The sequence below is a fragment of the Mus caroli genome, chromosome 10, assembly GCF_900094665.2.
Source record: "Mus caroli chromosome 10, CAROLI_EIJ_v1.1, whole genome shotgun sequence".
Taxonomy (NCBI): domain Eukaryota; kingdom Metazoa; phylum Chordata; class Mammalia; order Rodentia; family Muridae; genus Mus; species Mus caroli.
In genome coordinates this window covers 46948724-46971176 of record NC_034579.1, presented here as the reverse complement: position 1 = coordinate 46971176, position 22453 = coordinate 46948724, and the positions used below count along the sequence as shown (strand labels likewise).

The window sequence follows — 22453 nt, the reverse complement described above, 5'->3', positions numbered from 1 at the left end:
CGTTCCTTCAGATGGGGTGTGATGGCAATGTCTGGATGCACAGGCTGGTTTCATTAATAATTATTTTGCAAGTTTTAAAACTTAGTTTGGTTTTAACTTACAGGTAATTTCGAGAAGTGCATTCTAATGATATGCTTCAAAATTTATTTGTAGTTGTAAGGAATATAGTTATTAATTCTGTGATTAAAAGCATATGACTTGTGTGGCTGCTGTATGGAATTTTACCCAGATTTAATTTAAAAATTTTTATTACAGGAATGTTTTAAAATCAAACTGGTATTCTGCCAACAGTGTTTAGACACATTTGTGTGCTTAAAACACACTTCCATTTCTTAAGGGGGAAAAAGCCATAAAGCCATATATTACTTAATAAATTGTTTGTTTTCTTTGTAGTCTGGCATAGAAGCTTGAAAAATCACAAAGCTTCCAAGGAAGGCCTCTTGGTTCTCAACGACAACGACAAAGAGTTGGCTGAGCTTCGAGGTCTGGCAGCTGGAGTGGGACTGGCCAATGCCTGCTATGCAGTACAGTATGTGGCCCAGGCCATCTTCTTGGATCACATAGGCAGTGCATGGGCCCAGTGACAAGGGTGTCCACATATTCCCACATTTTCCAGGGATTTTCGGGTGTCACTGTCGGTAACATTTGCTTCTAGTCTCAGATGTGGTTTGGGACAAAATGGTGAACTCTATGGTTATCCCATAAGAAAAATAGAGACAAATCCATTGTCTCCCATTGTTTCATTTTGATTCAAAAACCAACCTAAGAAGGAGAAATTATTGTGAAAAGAATGAGTGGTAATGTAGTTAAATTGAACTGGCAATAGAGACTGAGGAAAGAAAGGGCTGGCATGTATCTCACTATTCCATCATAGAAACTGATCATTCACAGTGTCTCTTTAAGGCCGATGAGTTTGAAACCTTCATCATAATTAAGAAATATAAGTATTTCTCTGCATGAGATGCTATGTCATACTCTGTGTAAAATGGATCCTATGGTCATAGGTCTTGCTTTCTGAAATCCACAAAACAGGATTGATTTATTTTTATTAATTAGTTATTTTATTTATTTGTATCCCACATGCTGTGCCCCTCATGATTCCCCTTTAAGACTTCTTCCCTAGTCCTCCTTCCTCTTCTCCTCTGAGAGGGCACCCCCACAGCACAAAATAGAATTTAAAGAAGATACAGACATGAATCAGATCAGCTCTTCCGAGGTGGTTTTTGGTTATTTTTAGAAAACACTGTGAATCTGATATTTAAGTTTCTTCCTGGGCCTGGAGAGATGGTTCAGTAATTAAGAGCATTGTCTGCCCTTCCAGAGGACCATAGTTCAATTCCTAGTGCCTATTATGCCAGCTTATAACGGTCTGCAACTCTAGTTCCAGGGGACCAGACACCCTCACACAGGCATAGATGCTGGCAAAACACCAATTGATGCACATAAAATAAAAATAAATAAATCACTTTTTAAAAAAAAGATTCTTGCAAAACAAAACAAAACAAAACAAAACAAAACAAAACAAAACAAAACAAAATAAAACAAAACCCTCAACCCGTACTTAATTTAGATTAAGTACCAGCACCACAATCTTCCCAGGTGAAGACTGGACTTTTGAAGGCTAAAGTGGTGGTGGCGGAGGAGCTGACTTTTTGGCTATAGTAAATCCTGTTTGGCATGAGAGCAGGTATGTGAGACAGATGAAGTGAATACTTCAAGGGCCCAGCTGCTTCTGTTGCTATTTTCTTCATCTGCAGTAGCTTTTCCGTGGATCTGCAACCCAGAGCATTTTATAACTCCACGTTTTGAGAGGAGCAGCTGCAATAGAAGCCTGGGGGTAGCCTTCACCTTCCTGTTTCTATAGAAATGTCAGTGTCCAGGAAAGTCTATCAGCTCCGTGTAGAAGCTGCTAAAGCAGGAAAATGTTGGAGCACAGACCTCCTCACTACCCTATTCGAATGTGCAGTGCCGCCAAGCCAAGCACCGAGATCTCCCGATCTCTTTCAAATACAAACATGCAAACTTTAGGCCCTTGGGGAGAACAAACATACTCTTTTTTTATTATTAGATATTTTCTTCATTTACATGTCAAATGTTATCCCTTTCCTAGTTTCTCCTCCGAAAATTCCCTATTCTCTCCCTCCTCCATTCTTCTCCTCCTGAGAAAGAGCCCCAATCCCAGCCCAATGGGTAGGTATCTGACTTCCAGCACTTAAAAAGGTAGAGAGGTTTCCACCCTGTGTCCTCTATTTCTTGCCTCACCCCCTCTCTACCCAGTGCCCTCACTGACCCACTCACTCCTGCTTCCTGGCCCAGGCATTCCCCTATACTGGGGCATAGAACCTTCACAGGACCAAGGGTCTCTCCTCGCACTGATGACCGACTAGGCCATCCTCTGTTACATATGCAGCTAGAGCCTTGAGTCCCTCCATGTGTTTTCTTTGATTGGTTTTCTTTGATTTACAGTACTGTTCCAACCCAAGAAGAGATTGACAATCTTCCTGCCTTCCCGCGGGAGAAGCTGAGCCTGCGTCTTTTGTTGGGAAGTGGAGCTTTTGGAGAAGTGTATGAAGGCACAGCTATAGACATCTTAGGCATGGGAAGTGGAGAAATCAAAGTGGCAGTGAAGGTAATGTGACTCTCCAGATCCCGTTACATATCTGACTATGTAAACATTCAGAACTACTGGCTGAAAAGAAGTCTTCTAGCACAGTTAACAAGATGCGCCGTATGTCTCACAACAGAATTTCCATCGACTTACTAATAATGAGAAAAATGAGAAAAGTTTAAGATGATGAATATGCTAGTAACCTGGATTTGTTATATGCCAACGGACATATAAATCATACAAAAAATCATACAAATAGTTTATCAACTAAAAATATAGGGTAAATCTGGGGCTGGCGAGTGGACTCACGGGTTAAGAGTGCTTGTTGCTGCTCTTACAGAGGACTTGGGTTTTGTTCCCAGAACTTACATAGTGGTTACAATTATCCATCTGTAACTTCTAGTCCAGGGGATCCCAACACTCTCTTCTGACCTCCAATGGCATCAGGCACACATGAAGTACATATACATACAAGCAGACAATATGTACACACACACACACACTAAAATAAATGAACATTTAAAAAATAAGACAAAATATAAAGAATGTAGAAACCCGTCACCAGCTACAAAAGCAAAGTTTCCCATTATTCTTTCTCATTTCTTACATAGACTTTGGAAAAGGAGAATATATTCAGGCTTTAGGTTACTACTAAGGCTATTAATTAGGTAAGACCTGGCAGGTAAGACCCTTCTTTCTCATTGAGAATACTCTGAGAGGGGGCTCAATTTGTAGAATCCTTGCCTAGTACTTTAAAAGCACCAAGTTTGAGTCCCATCACTGCATAAAACAAGGTGTGCTATGCATGCTTATATTCCCAACAATACAGAGGAAGAAGCAAGAGCAATAGAAGTTCATGGTCATGTGTGGCTACCTATGGATTCAGAGGCCAGCCTGAGCTGCATGAGATAGCATCTCAAAACAACAAAAAGAATCTATTTCACATTAACTAGAACTGTACAATACATTCTTAAGGAATCAGGCTAGAACTTGGAATACTTTCTCAAACTTGCTAGACATGTGGTCTCTGTTGCAACTAGTGAATTTTCACCCTGGAGATCAATCAGCTTCAGTAAATATGTAAACAAATGAGTTTTTCCACTAAGCTTTACTTATAACCATTGAAACCTGAATTTCCGATGTCATGAGATAGTACTCTCTTTCTGATTTTCCCAACCCTTTAAGAGCATAGAGGCTCGTCTCAGTCTCTGTGTTGTATAGACATAGTTGACAGCACATAGAGGCGGTTATAGACATAGGTTCTAGACTGCACCTGCACACAGGCTGTGGTTGCCACCACACATTTGATGCATTTTTTTTAGGGAAATACTACATAGACTCTCATATTTTGGTATCATTTCCTTTTGATAGAGGGCTGAACAATCTCATATAATTAAATATCATGGTCACTACTTAATAGCAATTTCTGCTTTAAGGCTGGCCAATCTATGTTGGTAAAATTCTCTCCATTTCCAAATTATAGACTTGAAAATTCCTTTAACTTCCTCTGGTCTGAGCCCATTACGTACATATTTATTTTCTTATGTGCTGAGATGACTACTGGCCAGCACTTGTTCCAATTGAGTGTTGCCATTTCTGAAATCCGTTTCCACTTTATTCTTGCTTACTGCCTCATAAGGACAGGTGAGTGCCAAGAATTAGGAAGGCATCATCTCTGTATTAGGACCAGAGAGAGGAGGTAGGGTACTTTATGTGTATTGTTCAGAAGTTTGCTATAAACCTCTCCACCACACCAGTTTCTCTCTTTTGTTTTGTTGCCTGGAACTGAAACTTAATGGCAAAGGGATTGGAGAACCAGCTCATGATGACCTTCCATGACTTATGACAGAGAGATTGGAGACTTTGGAATAGATTCTCACAATTAACTCACATGTATTGACTAGTAACAGGCAACTTTCCTCAAAAAAAAAAAAAAACCTACAAAGAACTAGGGAGTGATTTCAACTAAGGTGGGAAAGTAGATACTGAGAAGAAAATCTGAAAATATGCTAACCCATTGATGCCCAAATTAGTGGGTCTTTAAATTTTTTATATAGTTCCATATACGGAGAGAGGGCTCAACCATTAAGAGCACTGGCTACTCTTCTAGGAGATGTGGTTTTGATGGTCAGAACTCATATGGCAGTTCACAACTATTTGTCCTTCCAATCCCAGGGGATCCGATGATCTCGTCTGAATTCCATAGGCACTGTGCACTTGTGCTGTACCAACATACCTATAGGCAAGAGTCATACACATAAAATAAATAGAAAATATAGTAATTAAAATCCCATAAAATAAGAAACATTCATTTTTCAGAGGGACTTCACATTATTGATTTTCCACCCCTTACCTAGTTCACTGAGATAGTCTTGATTAAACAGTAGCAAGAGTGGTAGTTTTAGAAACCACATACAGTATCAATAGGTGAGCACAGATCATAAGTGCATGCTATATCTGTTATCTAGTTCTAGATCTCAGAGTAGGTATTGCAAAAGCAAAAGCAAAAGAAAACAAAAACAACCCCCCCCAACACACACAAACAACAAAGAAAATGAAACAAGCAACAACAAAAAAGTAAAACAAAACCTTGACTCCACTAAGCCACTGGGCTCCCAGTATCTGACTTCTGACTTGCCTCCATTTCTCACAGACCTTGAAGAAAGGTTCAACAGACCAGGAGAAGATTGAGTTCCTGAAGGAGGCACACCTGATGAGGTATGGCATAGCTCATGCAGTGATTTTCTCTGACAAGTATGGATACAAAGATTTCCTTTCTCTTTGCATTTTTAACAACACAAATGACCCAGTAACAATCAGATCACCCTGAAAAGAAATGTGGACAAAAAACTTTAAAAGGAAACACATCTGTAGCATTAAATATCTCATAGAAGCCAATCTTCAGAGCCTGGGTAGGCAGTTCTCAGGCAAATGGTCTTCCCATCTCTCATCTTCAATTAAACAAATTCTGAAGCTCTTTTGCTTTTACAATGTGCCAAATTCTTAATGAGGTCAAGCAGACCCAGGAAGAATGTTCTTTTATGTGTTCTGATATTAGCAAGAGTATATCTTGCCTAGAACTGGTCAGCAAGGTTCCAGCAGGTGGCAGTCATGAGAACTACTCAAGGACATCTTAAGGAGAAGCAGCAGGCAGAAGCTCACAGGAAGTCAAGCTGGGTCCTCTAGTTAGACTGAGCCTTACTCACTCTGGCGTCTTCACAACCCAGAGGCCCAAACCTGAGGATCTGAGTTGTTTCCCTGAAAGGGAAAGGACATTTGACAAAATTGTGATGACATAGGCATGCTTTCACCTATCTCTTGAAGAAGGCTATTAGTCAAAATTGCTTTCTTTCCCCATCTTAAACCCATATGGTGAGAAACATTATTTCTTTATAAACCCTTCTATTCTACTCAGATGCACTGGCCACGAGGGGTTTCCATGTTCTCTCCTTAAGGCCAGCGCACGGGACATAGGCAAGCTTTTTCTTCTTAAAAATCAGTGAGGGCTTTGAAAGGATGTTCTGGGTAAAGAACTGCTTTGTTCCATGAAGACCCCAGCTGGGACCGCTATCACTGCCATGCCATCTGCCTTGTGTCTTTTCATCTTCCAGCAAGTTTAATCACCCCAACATTCTGAAGCAGCTGGGAGTCTGTCTGTTAGGTGAACCCCAGTACATTATTCTGGAACTGATGGAAGGGGGAGACCTTCTAAGCTATCTGCGCAAAGCTCGGGGGACAACGGTAAGTAGGCGGTGGCACCTGTGGGGTTGGCTTCCTAAAGCAAATCGCTAGAACTTCCTGTTGATTTTCTTCAGGTTCAATGCACAGTAGTTTTAGCTGGTGGAAGACACTTTGATGGCAGCTATAGAAAGAAAGTGCACATTTTCTTCCTATTAGATTAGGGTAATTAGAACCCTGAGCTAATACTGGAGTCTGGTTTTAGTACTTAATGAGAAAACAAATCTCTTATAAACAGAAGAACACCCTACACCCAGCACAGGAACTATGTGGAATTTCTCTGTCTATACCCAAAATGTATTTCCAATGTTAAAGTCTACCAATCTTTGCTTTTGGATGGAGCTGCTGTCCTTGCTCTTGCTGGGATCAGGGATAGCTTGCCTCTTCAGGACAACAGAGCTATTTAGATTTTCCTTTGGCTCATTTTGCCCCTCTTATTGAAAGTAGATTTTTTTTCTCATATTGTATATCCTGATTACAGTTTCCCGTCGTTCTATACCCCCCCAGTCCTTCCCTTACTATCCTCCCCAGATCCACACCATTTCTGTCTTTCATTAGAAAACAAACAGGCTTCTAAGTGATTATAATATAATATAATAAGATAAAACAACAACTATCAGGTTAGAACTGGACAAAACAAACAGGAGGAACCATTCTTACCCCGCACCCCCCAATGGCACGAGAATCATTCAGAGATCCACATTCAGGAATCCCATTTTAAAAAAAAATTCTATATGCAAATGATCTGTAGTGTAAAAAGTGGTAAAAATGTATAGACAAAATAAAAATTAAGATAAAATAGAATAAAAACCCTGAGAAGACAACATGAGACAAGGAACCTCCAAAGATGTGTATAACCTCAGTAGAGGTTGGTGGCTTTCTGTCGCCCATTTTCTCTCAGCCACTTACTGTTAGCTATTTTCCCAGTGAGAAAACTTTCATTTTCTTTTATCTTAAGATTTATTTATTATTACATCTAAGTACACTGTAGCTGTCTTCAGACATACCAGAAGAGGGCATCAGATCTCATTATGGATGGTTGTGAGCCATCATGTGGTTGCTAGGATTTGAACTCAGGACCTTCAGAAGAGCAGTCAGTGCTCTTACCCGGTGAGCCATCTCTCCAGCCTGAAAACTTTTATTTTCAAGCAGTTATTAATTGGAGATAGCTTCTGGGTTAGGAATAGAGGCTTATGTCTACTTCCCCTTTCAGCTCTATGGCCTACATCTGATGCAGATTCATGCAGGCCCTGCACATGTTGCCATGGCCTCTGTGACTTCATGTGTGCATCAGTCCTGTTGATTTGTAGGTCTTGTTTCTTGGTGTCCTCCAATGGCATCAAAAACTTATTTTGGGTGAAGCAAAACTCTTGACTTTATGCATCCTCTCTCATTCTATCTACCCAGTGTCCTATTTGCTCCCCTCCTCCAGACATTCACCCCTACAACCTCTGCTCTCCAGAACTGCCCTCTCAGTGGTTCCAGGTCATCCATCCTGTTTCCAGTGCATGACACTGTGGATCCAGGAACTACTCTGGCATGCTGGATGAAGCCAGGAAATGACTTTCCTGCAGGATCCTACTTTATACCTTGGATGAGAAGACAAGAGGCAAAGCTATAGATTTAAAACATTTGTTTTCTTTTTAAGCACTATATGGCTAAGCAGAGTATGTAGCAAGGTGAATTATGTAAAAGCCAGGAAGCTGTACACAATCCCATACACACTTCTAAGCCTGCAGATGTCTTTTGGTATTTGCCTATTTTCTCCAATGCTCTGCCTATGCTGGTACCCAGTGTCTTTTCATTTTGAAGGGAAATTTATGCACTTTCTAAAATGGAAGAGACTTTAACACAGAGTTCCTCACACACCTGCCTCACTGCCCCTACCATCACACACAGGAGGGATTTTTCCCTTGTTATACAATGGTTACTGGACTTTCCCACGTCTCAGTATCTGGGTTTACATCTGTATGAGGTTTCGTCATTACATGCAATGGAGAGAGCCAAGTATTATGATTGGAGGACTTTATTTCACTTTCCTCACCTGTGGGCTAGTTCCTAAGCACTGTCTGATGTTTTCCTCGTCATTTGCTCTCTGATGGAATTGTAAGTATACAGAGAATTGTAACAGAATAACATTGTAACTCAGCACTTTAGTTTATTTCTTCAACACTTCCTCCATACAGGCAGTGGTGGTGCTTGCTCCAGGATAACCATGGTTTGCTATCCTAGGACTTACTGCACTCTCATTATGGAAGACAAGATGCTGCTGGGTGCTGTGTCCCATATGACAATATCACACACGCGTCATCCTTTTGTGCTTATTCACTTGTGACCAGTCATCTCCATACAGGAGTTCTCAGAAGCACTATGCTAGAATCAGCAGCATGGATAACTTTCTTGTCTCTGATGTTTTGCTGTGATGGCAGCATAAATATTAACAGCAGTGAGACCCAGAAATGGTTGCTTAGTTTGTTTTTTTTTTTTTTTACTTTGGGACAGTCAGCTCTCTTACCCATGAAATGAAGGATTGAAACAAACACTTCCTATTTTATTTTATTATTTTTTTAAAGTTTTGGTGTTTTAGGATCATACTGAGATGAAAAACATGAAATAACTATGTAAAAGTAAACATGATGTTTTCCAAATGCAGTCAAATTTACCAACTTCTCTTTGGGTTGTAATGGTAGAACAGCAGAGATTGTGACTTTTACTCTAAAGGAACTTTTCACATGGCATTTTATTAATAAATATCATATGGAAAATTTCAAAGTCCTTGCAGGTAGGCCATAGTTATACATTGTCTGTGCCTTTCTATGCCATTCATGCAAGGGAGGAAACAGAAAAAGCAATTACCATGGAATACATTGCTGGACCATGGAGGAAGGAGTATAATTTTCAGTTGGGGAAAGCTGAGGTGGCTATACATTTGCTACCTGGAAGACTTAGTATGTTTTGGAGAAAACCAAGGCAGGAGATGTAAGAGTAACAAACACTTCCTCATTGAATGATTACCATTTGCAGGGATAGACCTTCATTAAACTTTAATATGACTAGAGAGTTCAGCAAGATACAACAAGCGGCAGGTGATGGCAGCATCTAATGTTAAGGGGGCCAAATATAGGGTGTGGGGGGTACTCCAACATGTTATAAGGGATAAGAGACATGGTTAGGTATTCAGGTAGGTAGCATCTTGGAAATTGTATTAGAAGGGTGCTCGTATCCTGCACGAAGTTTAAGAGTCATAAAGTGTTTACAAGTAAAGTGGGATTTGCTCATAGGGTTCTGTTCACACAATAGCTCATCAACCAGTCAGGATATCTGACAGGATTCAGACATAGGTTGTGACATAAGTATATCATGGATCCAATTTAGAAGGGGTATTATTCAGTGCTTGCTATATATAAGCTATGTTACATATCTCATTTTCAATCTTGAAAGGTCAGTTGAATGAATACTCAATTCATTTTATATATAAGAAAATTGCCTTCTTACTTAATTTAAGCAAATTCAAGGAATTAGTAGTAGAACTTTATTTCGAATCTACAGATATAGTATTCGTATCTTTTCTTCCTGAGCTTTTGAAATCCAAAGAAAGACTCCTTTAGAACAGCAGGATATAGTTGGTGAATCAGCCATGGGTAGAGAAGAGCCATGGGGTCAAGGCAGTATTCTGTCCTAGAATATGAAGATATCCTCTGCTTTTGTGACATGAGCAAAGCAGTGGGGCAGCACTTGGCATCACCTTTGCATGAGTAACTGACAGACTGTAAGACTGTGTGAGGTTGGGAGTCATGTGAGATGCTCAGTGAGAGATGTGGGCAATATCAAGAATAAGGGTCTTTTCTAGTGAGGAAAGAATAGGTTGGAGAAAAGAGGAGGGTTAAAAAACAGAGCAGATGTAAGGAAGGGCAAACAGTTGAAAAGACTAAAGTGCCGCTTCTGAGATGAGAAGCAAAGGGAAAATTAATGGGCACAGAGAGAGTCTGACGCAGCCTGGGGCTGCCATGAGGCTGTGCCCAACACCTGATAATTGGCTCTACAGGAAATGAGGCAAACCAGGAAGCTAATGAAAAGACAAGAGGCTGGACACATGGGAAGTCTTTGGATGCATCAGATTAGGGATGATAAAGGCCTGAACCAAGGTAATTGCAGGGATATGGAAAGGCTGACTGTGGCCCCCAGGCAGCAACTTGGAATTTTCTCCATGTGCTACTAATAAAAATTTGACTGGCTTTTGTTTTCAACTAGAATTCCTTGCAATGAGTATAAGCTTCTCTATATTTGTGATGGCTCTTACAGATAAAAAATAATGTAAAAAGATGATATTACTAACAATTTACACCAGGGGGGGTATCTTATGAAGAACAATCTTATTGTCCTGACTAAAAAATTCAAAAGGGATTAAACCAATCATTAATCTAGCCAGCATGGGTTATTAATTTTAAGTTTATTGATAATTCTATAAGATCAGACACCATTCATTTATTAAGCACTTATTTATGTTAGCAATATTATATGCCTTATTTTAAATCTTGAAAAGTCCATTGTACTAGACCCATTCTACATATAAGTAAAGTGCTTAATTAATAAGAAAACTCACCTATTTATGGCAGAACTAGATTTCAAATTTACAAATATAGCTTGCTGCCAGGTATATTTGTATGTTTTTCTCTTGAGTTCTTGTAACCATAAAAAATTTCTTTAGGCTGGTGAGATGGCTCAGTGGGTAAGAGCACCCGACTGCTCTTCCAAAGGTCCAGAGTTCAAATCCCAGCAACCACATGGTGGCTCACAACCATCCGTAACAAGATCTGGCGCCCTCTTCTGGAGTGTCTGAAGACAGCTACAGTGTACTTACATATAATAAATAAATAAATCTTTAAAAAAAATTTCTTTAGCACATCATATACTAGTGTGCATACTCACATATGCATATGTATTCATATATATTCATATGTATGTGCATGGACTTTATGCCAGGCAAAAAATTACATATAATGTTTCCTCTATCTCTCATAGTTTCATGGCCCTTCACTCACCTTGGTTGACCTTGTAGAGCTGTGTGTAGATATTTCAAAAGGCTGCGTCTACTTGGAGCAGATGCACTTCATTCACAGGTACTATGAGATTCTAGATATTCAAGGTTATTGGGTAGTCACGTGACAACCATGTGTAGTTTGGGAAGCCCACACTAGAGAGCTAAACACATTCATTACAAAGCAGCAGTATTATAGTAAAGAGTCTCTGTACTAGTTACTTTTCTCATTGCTGTGAGAAAAGCAATGTCCAACAAATGTAACTTAAGGAAGAGAGGGAAGGCTTATTTTACTTATATTTTGAGGGAACAGTCCATCATGGTATGAGAGTCATGGCATCAGGAGTGTGTGGTGGCTGGTCACGTCAAATCTGTACTCAGGAACAGCAGGGGAATGAATGTTGGTCCTTACATGACATGCTCTTTTTTATTTAATCTTGAACTGTATGGTATAGCTGTCCACAATTAGAGTGGGTTTCTTCCCCCTCAACCTACCCAATATGGAACCCCCCTTACAGACATGCCCAGAGTTCTATTTCCTAAGGAATTCTGAATCTTATCAAATTGTCAATCATTATTAATCATCAGGTGTCTCCCTTCTTTCCCGACCTTCTAGCCTTGTATGATCTCTGGAATATTTGTTTATCATTATCAAATGTAACTTCTATTCTAGGGATCTGGCAGCTCGGAATTGCCTTGTATCAGTGAAAGACTACACCAGTCCTCGGGTAGTCAAGATTGGTGACTTTGGATTGGCAAGGGAAATCTATAAAAATGATTATTATAGAAAGAGAGGGGAAGGCCTGCTTCCTGTTCGGTGGATGGCTCCTGAAAACTTGATGGACGGAATCTTCACTTCTCAGTCTGATGTATGGTGAGCTAAATAGGACACAGGAAAACGGACAAAACCTGTTAAATATCAGGACGTCTATCTAGCTTTGTTCTTGTTTTTAAATTGTATTTTATTTAGTCTCTCTGTCTCTCTGTCTCTCTGTCTCTGTCTCTGTCTCTCCCTCTCCTTCTCCTTCTCCCTCTCCCTCTCCCCCCCGCCCCCCGCCTCTCATATGTGTATATGTGTGTGTAGGGAGGTTTAGTGACTCACCTGAGGCTAGTGGTCCAAGATAACTATTATGGATCTCAGATCCTTTGCACCGCTCTCTCAATTCTTTCATAATCGATCTTAAAATTCTACACGAAGTAGACTCACTTTTTTCAAGCATTTTGCTATTCACGGAAGGTGTAGATATTTGTAGCTATGGTGTATACCAAAGTATTTATATTGGCAGAAGTGGTACTTATTAATAACATTCATGTGCCCCTAATACCTCCTGCAGGGGATGTGTCATCACTAGTTTATAAATAGACTTGAAGTCATGGATCATGAAAACATGTAGGACACTGGGGAAGTTGGGTCTTGATACTTTGGGTTTTGCTTATTGGTTCCTAGCTTTTGATTTGAGCTGCTAAAAGTTTGTAGATTTGTTCAGTGAATTTTAAGCCATTGGAGAAACTTTATCCTCAGCAATCTGTTTTCATTTATGACTTTCTTCTTTGTGTTTGTCATCTTTTTATCCTCTTCACATTCAGGGCTGGGGGAGGAAATGGTGACAAGCTCTCCTGCTCACCTCCCTGCATGTGCTTTTGTGCGCTTGTATCTCTGAGTACATGTGCGCCTGTGCTGTACGGATGTCTGGCTCTTGGTGTGTGTGCCACCACCCCAAGCCTTTTTTTATCATCTTTGAAATGTGGTCCATCCACAGTGTCTTTCTTGTTCCACTTTTTTCTTAATATCAACCTCCTTTTAAGTCTCCTATTTGCTTTTTATAAGGTCAATAATGCCAATCACAAAGTAGCCCCTGTAGCCCCAGGAATAATGATGTTGGAGAAGCTACTGTAAACCTGATGTTTGTAATAAATATAATTAAAGAGAACCCTTTAACTTCCTAGGTCCTTTGGAATTTTGGTTTGGGAGATTTTAACTCTTGGTCATCAACCTTATCCAGCGCATTCCAACCTTGATGTTTTAAACTATGTGCAAGCAGGAGGGAGACTGGAGCCACCAAGAAATTGTCCTGATGATCTGTAAGTTAATTATGTTAGCGTAAGCACCCCCAAAACTGAAACATGTGCATATGTAGTCTTAGGGCTCCCTGGTATGGCTTGTTAAAAGAAAACCTGGGATTTATATATTTGTACATCCCACATAAAATATAAACTGAGGGTGGGTTTAATTTACTCAATACATTATGGCTTTTAAAAATATATATGTGCTGTATTACACTTCAATACAAATTTTTGGAGATTATAATATATCTGTAGTCATAGTAAGTAAATTTAAATAAATATGATCTCTCCATGTGTGTGCATGCATGTGCGCATGTGTGTGTATACATAATTCTTCATTTTACTTTGAGAGTCTTTATTTGGATACGATCTTAATCTTTGCCTTAAAATAGTGTATTACATAAAAATATATTAGTTAAAAGTCCAGTTGTCTTTTTGATATAGCTTATGCTGATCAATGAGATATAGTATTACTAAAAATTGTATAGACAGATTTGTTTATACACTTAACCCAAAATTACTGTGACATACAGTAACACACAACTATAATTTAATGTTGTACCACACAATGAATTGGTCAAACTAATTCTGGCCACTACTGAGTTCTAATAGAAACCCCTCAAGTGTGAGTGATTTGAACTTGATTACAAAAGAAAACTAATTCAGTTATGCTGAATACATATTCACTTCCCACAGACAATATCAACAAAAATATCAAGCCTTGGAACTTTTTCCAAGGGGGTGTTTTACCCAGAAGATTAATAAAAAACAAACACACAAAAACCCCAACAAATAATGAGGAAGTATTACACATACACTGCCATGCCAAACATCATGTATACACAGAGATCTTCACGCCAGGGCCACAGCTCTTGTGCATCTTGGAATGTACTCTGGATGAGATGGTAGAGGCAGCAGTCAGATGGCCAGCCAACAAGTAATAAAGTGCTAAACTGTGTGGTACAGACAAATGCAAAAGGAATTAGCAGTATGCGGATGCACACCATGGTTGCACTGCCTTGACTGTGCTGTGTTATTTCGAGGACTATTTAGACTTGAGCCAAGGAATGATTAAGAGCTGGGCACCTTGGTTGGCTGTGGTACTGGGGGATGTTTCTGCATTATTTCAATCTTCCACCTAAAAGATATAATTTATCACAAGTTGCTGATTCAGCCTTTAAATCCTTCAGACATATACACACTTGGCCACTTTGATAGCACCACCTTAAACTGAATTCTGAGTCTTTTGGGGCATAATGGGAAAAATCTTTAACTTAAATAAATTATACTAGACATTTAATTTAGGACTGGGGGGGGATGAGTATGCTCAAACATTCAATAAATTTTAATTACACAGTTGGAAAATTAATCACTATTTTCTACCTCTTGCTCATATCTCAAACACTGAGAAATTCATTCTAGAATTTTAATTACCCAATGTGTTCCTTATGCTCTTATAATTGTGCCTTTGACATTATTACCTCCCACCAGAAGCATGCAACATGTCTCATCATAATCATGAAATACTTTTGAATACGCTTTTAAGAAATAGATTATTGAATTATACTTTTCTCCTGTGTTCATTTATTTTTGGATGATGGAGCTGAGGACAAATTGGTCTGTTGTATCTCAGATTTTGCTATATTCAAAGGTATTAAAATTCAGGGGGAAGGGGTACTAGAATGTTCTTATTAGGAGTCTGGGGAAAAGATGATATTTTGTGTATTCTCAATAGAATACATTATTGACCTATTTTTTCCCTTTTTTAAAATCAAAAACAGATTCTTTTTCGGATGATACATTCTGGTTATGATTCCCCTTCCCCAGTTCCTCCCAGATTATTTCAACTCCCCACACACCGAAATCCATACCTTTTTTGATTTCTCTCATTAGAAAAAAACAGATGTAATAATGAAATAAGACAAAATAAAAACAAAATAGACTGATCAGGCCAAAACAAATGAACACGAAGGATCCTTCAAAGAAAAGCACAAGAGACATAAATACATTCAGAGGCACACACACACAGCAAATACAGAAATCTCATAGAAACCATCATATATAGGCAAAAGACCTGTAGGGGGAAAAAAAAGGCCAAAGTATTATGGGAAAAAGTAAAACAAACAAGCAAAATCCTCCAAAAATACCATTGAGTGTTGATATACTTTTTATATATACTTTCTTGAAACCAAGGTTGCTCATTGGTGGTTTTGAAATTAATTTGAACATCATTTAAAAAGCGAGAAATACTTCCAACTTTGTGACTCTGCAAAACCCTGGGAAGAGTTCAGCTGCCACGGAAACAAGCTGTACTGGGAAGTAGAGCCCTTGTGCCATTCAATCTGGCCATGGCCTTAAGTTGTCATGATAAAGATTAACTACTCTCCTGGGAGCCCAGGAGGAACTAAGTTTTTTTTGAAGTATGTCTCTGAGATCACAGGCCCGGCTTAGAGGCTGAAGGTCTGTGCTGAGCTACGTTGCAACTTCCACTCGCCACCTAAATTCTCAGCACCTGGATAATTCCTGGGGCAGGTGAGCTCTGATACCCTGCTCTCCTCAGCTATTGCTGGAATGCGGAGTTCAGAGCATTCCTGTATTCTGTTTGGAGGCTCAGGTGTACAGAGGAAAGACCAGTCAATGGTGTTCTCTCCAGATTTTACTGTGAACAACCACCACACCATTCCTGTGAAGAAATAGGATCAAAGGGAAATTCTGCTGTAAGCAAGAGCTTTTGGGGGCCCTGGGATGGACACTTCACAGTGATAGACTTGCTGCTGAGACCCTCAGATGTAGGACATAACAATGGCAGGCTGTGGAGCTGTAACATCATTTCAACTCTTAAAAATAACCAACTGAATTCTAAGTCTCTCTGGGATTGGACACAACGAAAAGAGGAATTCTTGAAGTTTGTATTTTATGTGTCTTATTTAAATAGTTACAGACACTTGCCTGCTTAAATGTAAAAGATGCTGACATTTTCCTCTGTCTAACTTCAATGACTTCGTGAATCCAAGGACTTTAATATGCATGAAGAGTAATACTGAACACAGCTAACGAGTCTCATGCTATTTTGGAACAAAAACAAAACAAAAGTAAAGATGTAAAGAAGATCAAAGGGTCACACTAGTGAGCGGAAGGATTTGAAGCCCAGGACTTAGTCAAGTGAATTACTCCAAGTATAGCGGGTACTCTCCTAGAGTTAGAACAACCATCCCACACAAATTTAAACAAACCCAAGAAATAGCAAAAGCATCTAGGACAATGCACAATGTTACTGTGCCATTAGGGGTGTGTAATGTACAGTACTAAGCAATGACATGAATATTGGAAAGAAGACACCCCCAGCCACAGCTGTAATTGTTAATTTACTTGAAAGACCCAAGTAAAGCTTTCTTAGGATTATTAAATTGTTAAAAGCCTCTTCATTTCACCCCCTTGCCAGTTTATTGCTATTTGAGTCTACATTCTTTACTTTTAGCTGTTGCAGCTTTATGTAATTCCTCTCCCCTTATTCTATGTCTGTCTCTGCCTCCTGGGACAGACGGTCCTTGAATATCATGTTTTGTCATCTAGAAGGTTAAGAGTGATGACTAAGGCAAGTTAAAAGCCTTCCTAGATAAAAACATTAAGCATATCTATGTAAAGAAATTATATAGATACAATAAGGGGCACCCCTTCTGGAGCTCAGAGTAGGTGTGTGGGTGATGGGCCAGTAACTGTCAGCCCTGGGGATGGCTGCCTTCACTCTCTTCTCTTTTCTTCCTCTTCCTTCCACACCTACAAGTAGTGTCCATTAAGTAGGTTTCAGAGAGGCTAAAACTCTGTAACTGAAGCGCAACGGCTTGACATATTTTGTCAGTATCTGGGCAATCATTTCTCTATTTTCAGAAATGCTACCTCAAGAATTACTCCATTTTTCTAATCTTAATTCTTATGGAAATGTCTAGATTAGCTATCCAGATTATGTTTTAGTTATGCCTTAGGATCCACAATCTGGTATCCATTATAATCTTATCTCTAATGGTCTATCTGTAAATCAATGAGTACTGTTCTGCACCTACAAGGCACAGATTATAAAAGAGGAGGTGATAGATTTCATCGTTCAGTTCTTTCTCAGATATGATTCTAACATAATAAAAATAAAGCCAAGTCTGGCATTCTGTAGCCAGACTATCCATCCCTTGAAGGCACCAGCCCAGCCCATAGAAAACATCCAATGTTGTTTTCTCACAATACCCTGACACTTAGCACTAACGTGGATGTCTACATGTCTAGAAATGAAATAAATTCAAGTGGAGTTTTTATTATAATGTATTCAAGACTGCATTATAGTTCCTAAAATAAATACTTAAATAAATACCTATGATGACTTGTGGGTAATTGCCATCTAGTGCTTGAATATAATTCTGCTCCAGTTGCATTGTCAATGACTTAGTCCAAATTTTAATGTTTCTTAGTCTTTATTCAGTAGCTTCCACTTGGCTCCTGTACATCCCAATCACCATATGTCAGCTGGAATGGTCCTTTAAAGGTGTGGTGTGTGTACTTTAAGACCTCCAATAGCTCCTTTCTTGGTTTTTGAGACCTACAGGATCCTGCTTCCCCTTCTAATGCTGTTTCACTCTCCTCCATCTCTACAATTGCACTTCAGCTACTCTGGCCTTCTTTCAGATGATAAAATGTGCTGAGCTCTTTCCAAATGTAGGACTTTCCACATGCATCTTGTACTGCCTGACGTCTGCACATACCCTGATCCAATGACTAGCATGTTCTCTCTCTACACGTTCATAGGCTTAAATGGCATCCTTGCAGAAGGGCCCTCAGAGGAACCCGCCAGAAATATTCCCATCTATTAGAGCATGTGTTTACTTTCTTTTGTACTTTTTGAAGCACATAACACAATTTGAATTATACATATTTCCTATTGATGTGGTAGTGGTAATACTTTTAAATACTTCTCAGTTTATATTTATTTATCTATTCCTCTGTTTATCCTTAATTTGCTTCATATTTCTGAAAATCAAAAAAAAAAAAAAAAAGAAAGGAAGGAAGGAAAGGAAAGGAAAGAGAAATCGTGTACTTGGTTATAGTGTCTTCTAGATATGACAGGGAAGCTATAACCATGTAATCTTAACAATGTCCTTGCCTACACAGGAACTGCTCAATTTGATTTGTGAACATGGGCTTAAAATTTTTCTAAGGTCCTACCTCTGGATGAAGAGCTACAGGAATGAATAGCTAGTGAGGGGGAGAATCAGCTTTTTCCAGTGATGAGCACTTCAGACTCAAATGGTCAGCCCTAAACACATGTACACATGCACAGTGTTAAATGAACTTTGTAGGTATGTGTGATTCTACATGTGTGTAACAATAAAAATTTAAAAGAATAATTAAAATTTTATTGTATGCAATAAAATTTTATTGTATATGATAAAATGACAATTTAGATTTAAAATTAAAAATTAAAAAGCAAAGGTTGTAAAATTGTTGAGAAGGAGTGGGGCGCACGGGAGGAGATGGGGGAAGGGATGGAAATGGTGTATACATGGTGCTCATGCATGAAGTTCTCAAAAATAACTAAATGTTTGAAAAGTTAGTAGCTCAGAAAACCAATGATGGAAGTCACAGAGCCGACTAGAGTCCCTTAGCCTCTTATTAACAAGTAAAATACCAGTCTGAGCTGCTGAAACAGTGCTAACGATTACACTGTTAAAGGAAGGAGCAGACGCCTCATTGCTTGTAAGTTTTGGACTAGTGTGGGAAGAAGAGGACTTCATAGAACTTCAAGGCCAGGAACAATACCACTGCTTTCCCTTTGCAGGGATGAGCCAGAGAGCACTGAGCAAATAATCTCCCATTTTGAACATGCGGAGACTGATCTTGGTTAAGAAGGTAAAATGGTGCATCAGACAGAGAAAATCAAGTTTGCACTTCAAGACTTCCTTTGCTCCCCATATGCTGTGAACTATTTGTTCAGAGTTAGATAATTAGACTGGCAGTCTCATGTGGGAATCCGGCAGAAATAAGTGGTTTTCCTGATATTTGTCTACAGTTTCAAGATATGACAGAGTCATAGAGAAGCCTGAGGCTAGAGACGACAGACATCCTGCCCAAGGGGGAAGATCCCCGACACCTTGTAGAGCTACCAGCGTCTGTAGTTATAGATGTATACAGGGTGGATGATCAGTCCTGGAGGTTAGGAAGAATCACTCACGGTGCTGCTACACAGCAATATGCACACATCTTTCTTTCCTGGCAGACACCCTGATACTATCTGGAAAAAAAAGGGTAAAGGGGGTGGGACTAGCCCAGAAATGAAACAAACTTATTTATCATATAGAAAAATGTGACCATTATTTAAGAAGATGTTTTAGAGCGATGAACTGAACTAGATTGTATAGTACACTATCTTAAATTGCACTATTATCTTCTTTTAGGTGAGAACTCTATAAAAGATCTAACTAAAGACAATATGTAGAGAGTTACCTTCCCTGTCCCCCTTCATTTGAGTTGCAGTGTGATAAATTGTCACTCTTTTTCATTTAATACACATGTCACCTATGAAGGCAGGAGCCATACTTGTGGAAACCCTAGCTCCAAATGTTATGCTGGTGTAAAAAAACGTGTCTAATAAATCTACAAGTCAATGGATATATGCTGTAATAAGTGCTGTATGGGAAAGGCAATTCAGTCAACCTGCTATTCACTCTGGTGAATTGAGAGTGTCCGAATTCATCTTTGAAGTGTATGAAGAATAGCCCTGAGCTCAAATCTGGGTTCCTTCTCTCTTCTAATGGACATTTATGTAGACCTTTGATTTTTGTTTTGTTGTTCTGTGAAGTTAAAAAAACAAACCCTCTGCTTCTTCAACAGGTTTTCCTTGATGTGCTAAGTAAACATTCCTAAACATCTATATACCCATCTGTTAACATAGATTGATTACCACTGAGATAATGTGTCAACATTTTTATTGAACATGGGGAGCTGGATACAACTCTGGCTCTCTAACATGTCCTTCCGAGGACTATCAGTAGCAACATTCTGTCATCATGTACTTTTCCATCTTTACCCACATGTCCAGGTGGAATTTAATGTCCCAATGCTGGGCTCAAGAACCTGACCAAAGACCCACTTTCCATAACATTCAAGACCAGCTTCAGTTATTCAGAAATGTTTTCTTAAACAATGTTTCTCATTGTGGAGAAGCAGCTCCCACTGGTGGAGTCATCAACAAAGGCTTTGAAGGTGAGCTCCCTTCTCCCCAGTGTTACAGTGTTTCTCCCAAGGTTACAATGAACTCTACACAGCAGGTACTTTAGGGTAGGTAATAATAATAATATGCACCATTATGTTGTTTGTTGTGTACCTCTTTGGAAAATGCCTTGTATTGTGTATTAAAATTAAAGAAAGAGATCATTGCTTGTCTAAGGTAGTAAAAAGTAGAGTTTGCATACTAGGCTGTTTCCCTTCAGTCTGTTCATGGCCTCCCTACCCTTCATCAGTTGTATTTCAACTGCAGAGTTGAACTTAGATAATTATAGACTCTCTGTTTATGACATCATCATTGGCCTCTTCGGGGCTTCTGCCTTATTTTGTTTATCTCTTTAGTTGGGTTGTCTCCATATTCTTCTCTGGTTCTACTTCCTCCATTCCCCACCCCCACCTCCTGCCAAGCAACCATTCTAATTACTTTAATGAATATCTTTCTATTTGTATGTTTTCCGGAAAATATGTAGTTTGGTATGCATGAATATGAAGGACTGGCACCACAAGTTGGTGGGCATGGATAGGAGATAACAGAAAAGGAAGAGGAAAACCCGAAGGTAGTGTTGTCATGGAAACTCAGAGTACTAGTGAAGGAAGGAGTGGGTGAATTCTACAGAAATAGCCACTCTTCCAGAAGTTACAGTTGATCTGTATTTTATAATTTATTTAATTATTCTAATTTTTTTGAGGCAGTCCCTTATATAGCCCAAGCCAGCCTCACACTCACTATGTAACTGAGGATGGCTTTTGTCTTAATTAGGGTTTCTATTGCTGGGAAGAGACTCCATGGCCATGATAGTGGCATGCATGCATATATGTTGCTGAAAAAGTAGCTGAAAGACTATATCAGATCCGAGGCAGCAGGAAGAGAACTGTCACACTAGGCTTGAATATCTGAGACCTCAAAGCCCAACCCCTAGAGACACACCTCCTTCAGCAAAGCCATACTTACTCCAATGAAGCCTCACCTCCTAAAAGTGCCACTCACTATGGACCTATGAGGGCCATTTTTGCTAAAGCCAGCACAACTTTGAACTATGAACCTTCTTGTCGCACCTCAAGAGTATTAAGAGTACAAGTGTGCTGGGCTCTACTTGCAATATATTTTAAAAATGCATGTCTTTACTCATGGAATCTTTCCTACCTGGTGTATTAAATGTATTTTATAAAAAACCACAAGGATGCTCCAGTAGGCCTGAGAGGTTATCTTTTTCTAAGGCTCTACTAGAAATTTCCATAGACCTATTAACAGTTAACCTGTGAGGCTAAGGGAGGAAACGAATGACGCTGACATCAAAGTATCTTCCCACGTGCGCTGGGCTATGCCACAATGAAGGGTTGAACAGCCAGGCAGAACAGAAGAGCTTATTCTGACTGCTGGCTAGAAATCATGCACCATTTTGGTTTGATTATACCTGACAGATTTGGATACTATTTTGTGTTGTCAGAGAGGATTGAAATTCTAAAAATGAGCAATAAAGTCCAATGTAGTGGCCTATGCCTAAAATCCCAGCACTCAGGAGGCAAAGATCTTATCACAATTTCAAAGGCAGCTGTATCTACATAGGGGGCTCCAGGAAAGCCATGGATACATAGTGAGACCTTGTGTACTGGCTATTTTTGTGTCAACTTGACACAGCTGAGTTATCACAGAGAAAGGAGCTTCAGTTGAGGAAATGCCTCCATGAGATCCAACTGTAAGGCATTTTCTCAATTAGTGATCAAGGGGGAAAGGCCCC

At 39.4% G+C, this 22453-nt stretch overlaps 1 protein-coding gene across 2 annotated transcripts in view; it reads left to right on the top strand.

Moving 5' to 3' along the window:
* Ros1 (ROS proto-oncogene 1, receptor tyrosine kinase) overlaps window positions 1-22453 on the top strand; it is a 125694-nt gene that overhangs the window by 99413 nt on the left and 3828 nt on the right. For both annotated transcript variants that reach the window (XM_021174702.2, XM_021174701.2), the window contains exons 35-42: window positions 394-529; window positions 2467-2629; window positions 5262-5326; window positions 6220-6349; window positions 11369-11466; window positions 12058-12258; window positions 13332-13466; window positions 20530-20693. In XM_021174702.2, coding sequence (XP_021030361.1) covers window positions 394-529; window positions 2467-2629; window positions 5262-5326; window positions 6220-6349; window positions 11369-11466; window positions 12058-12258; window positions 13332-13466; window positions 20530-20693 — 1092 coding nt within the window. The remainder of the gene's footprint in view (window positions 1-393; window positions 530-2466; window positions 2630-5261; window positions 5327-6219; window positions 6350-11368; window positions 11467-12057; window positions 12259-13331; window positions 13467-20529; window positions 20694-22453) is intronic.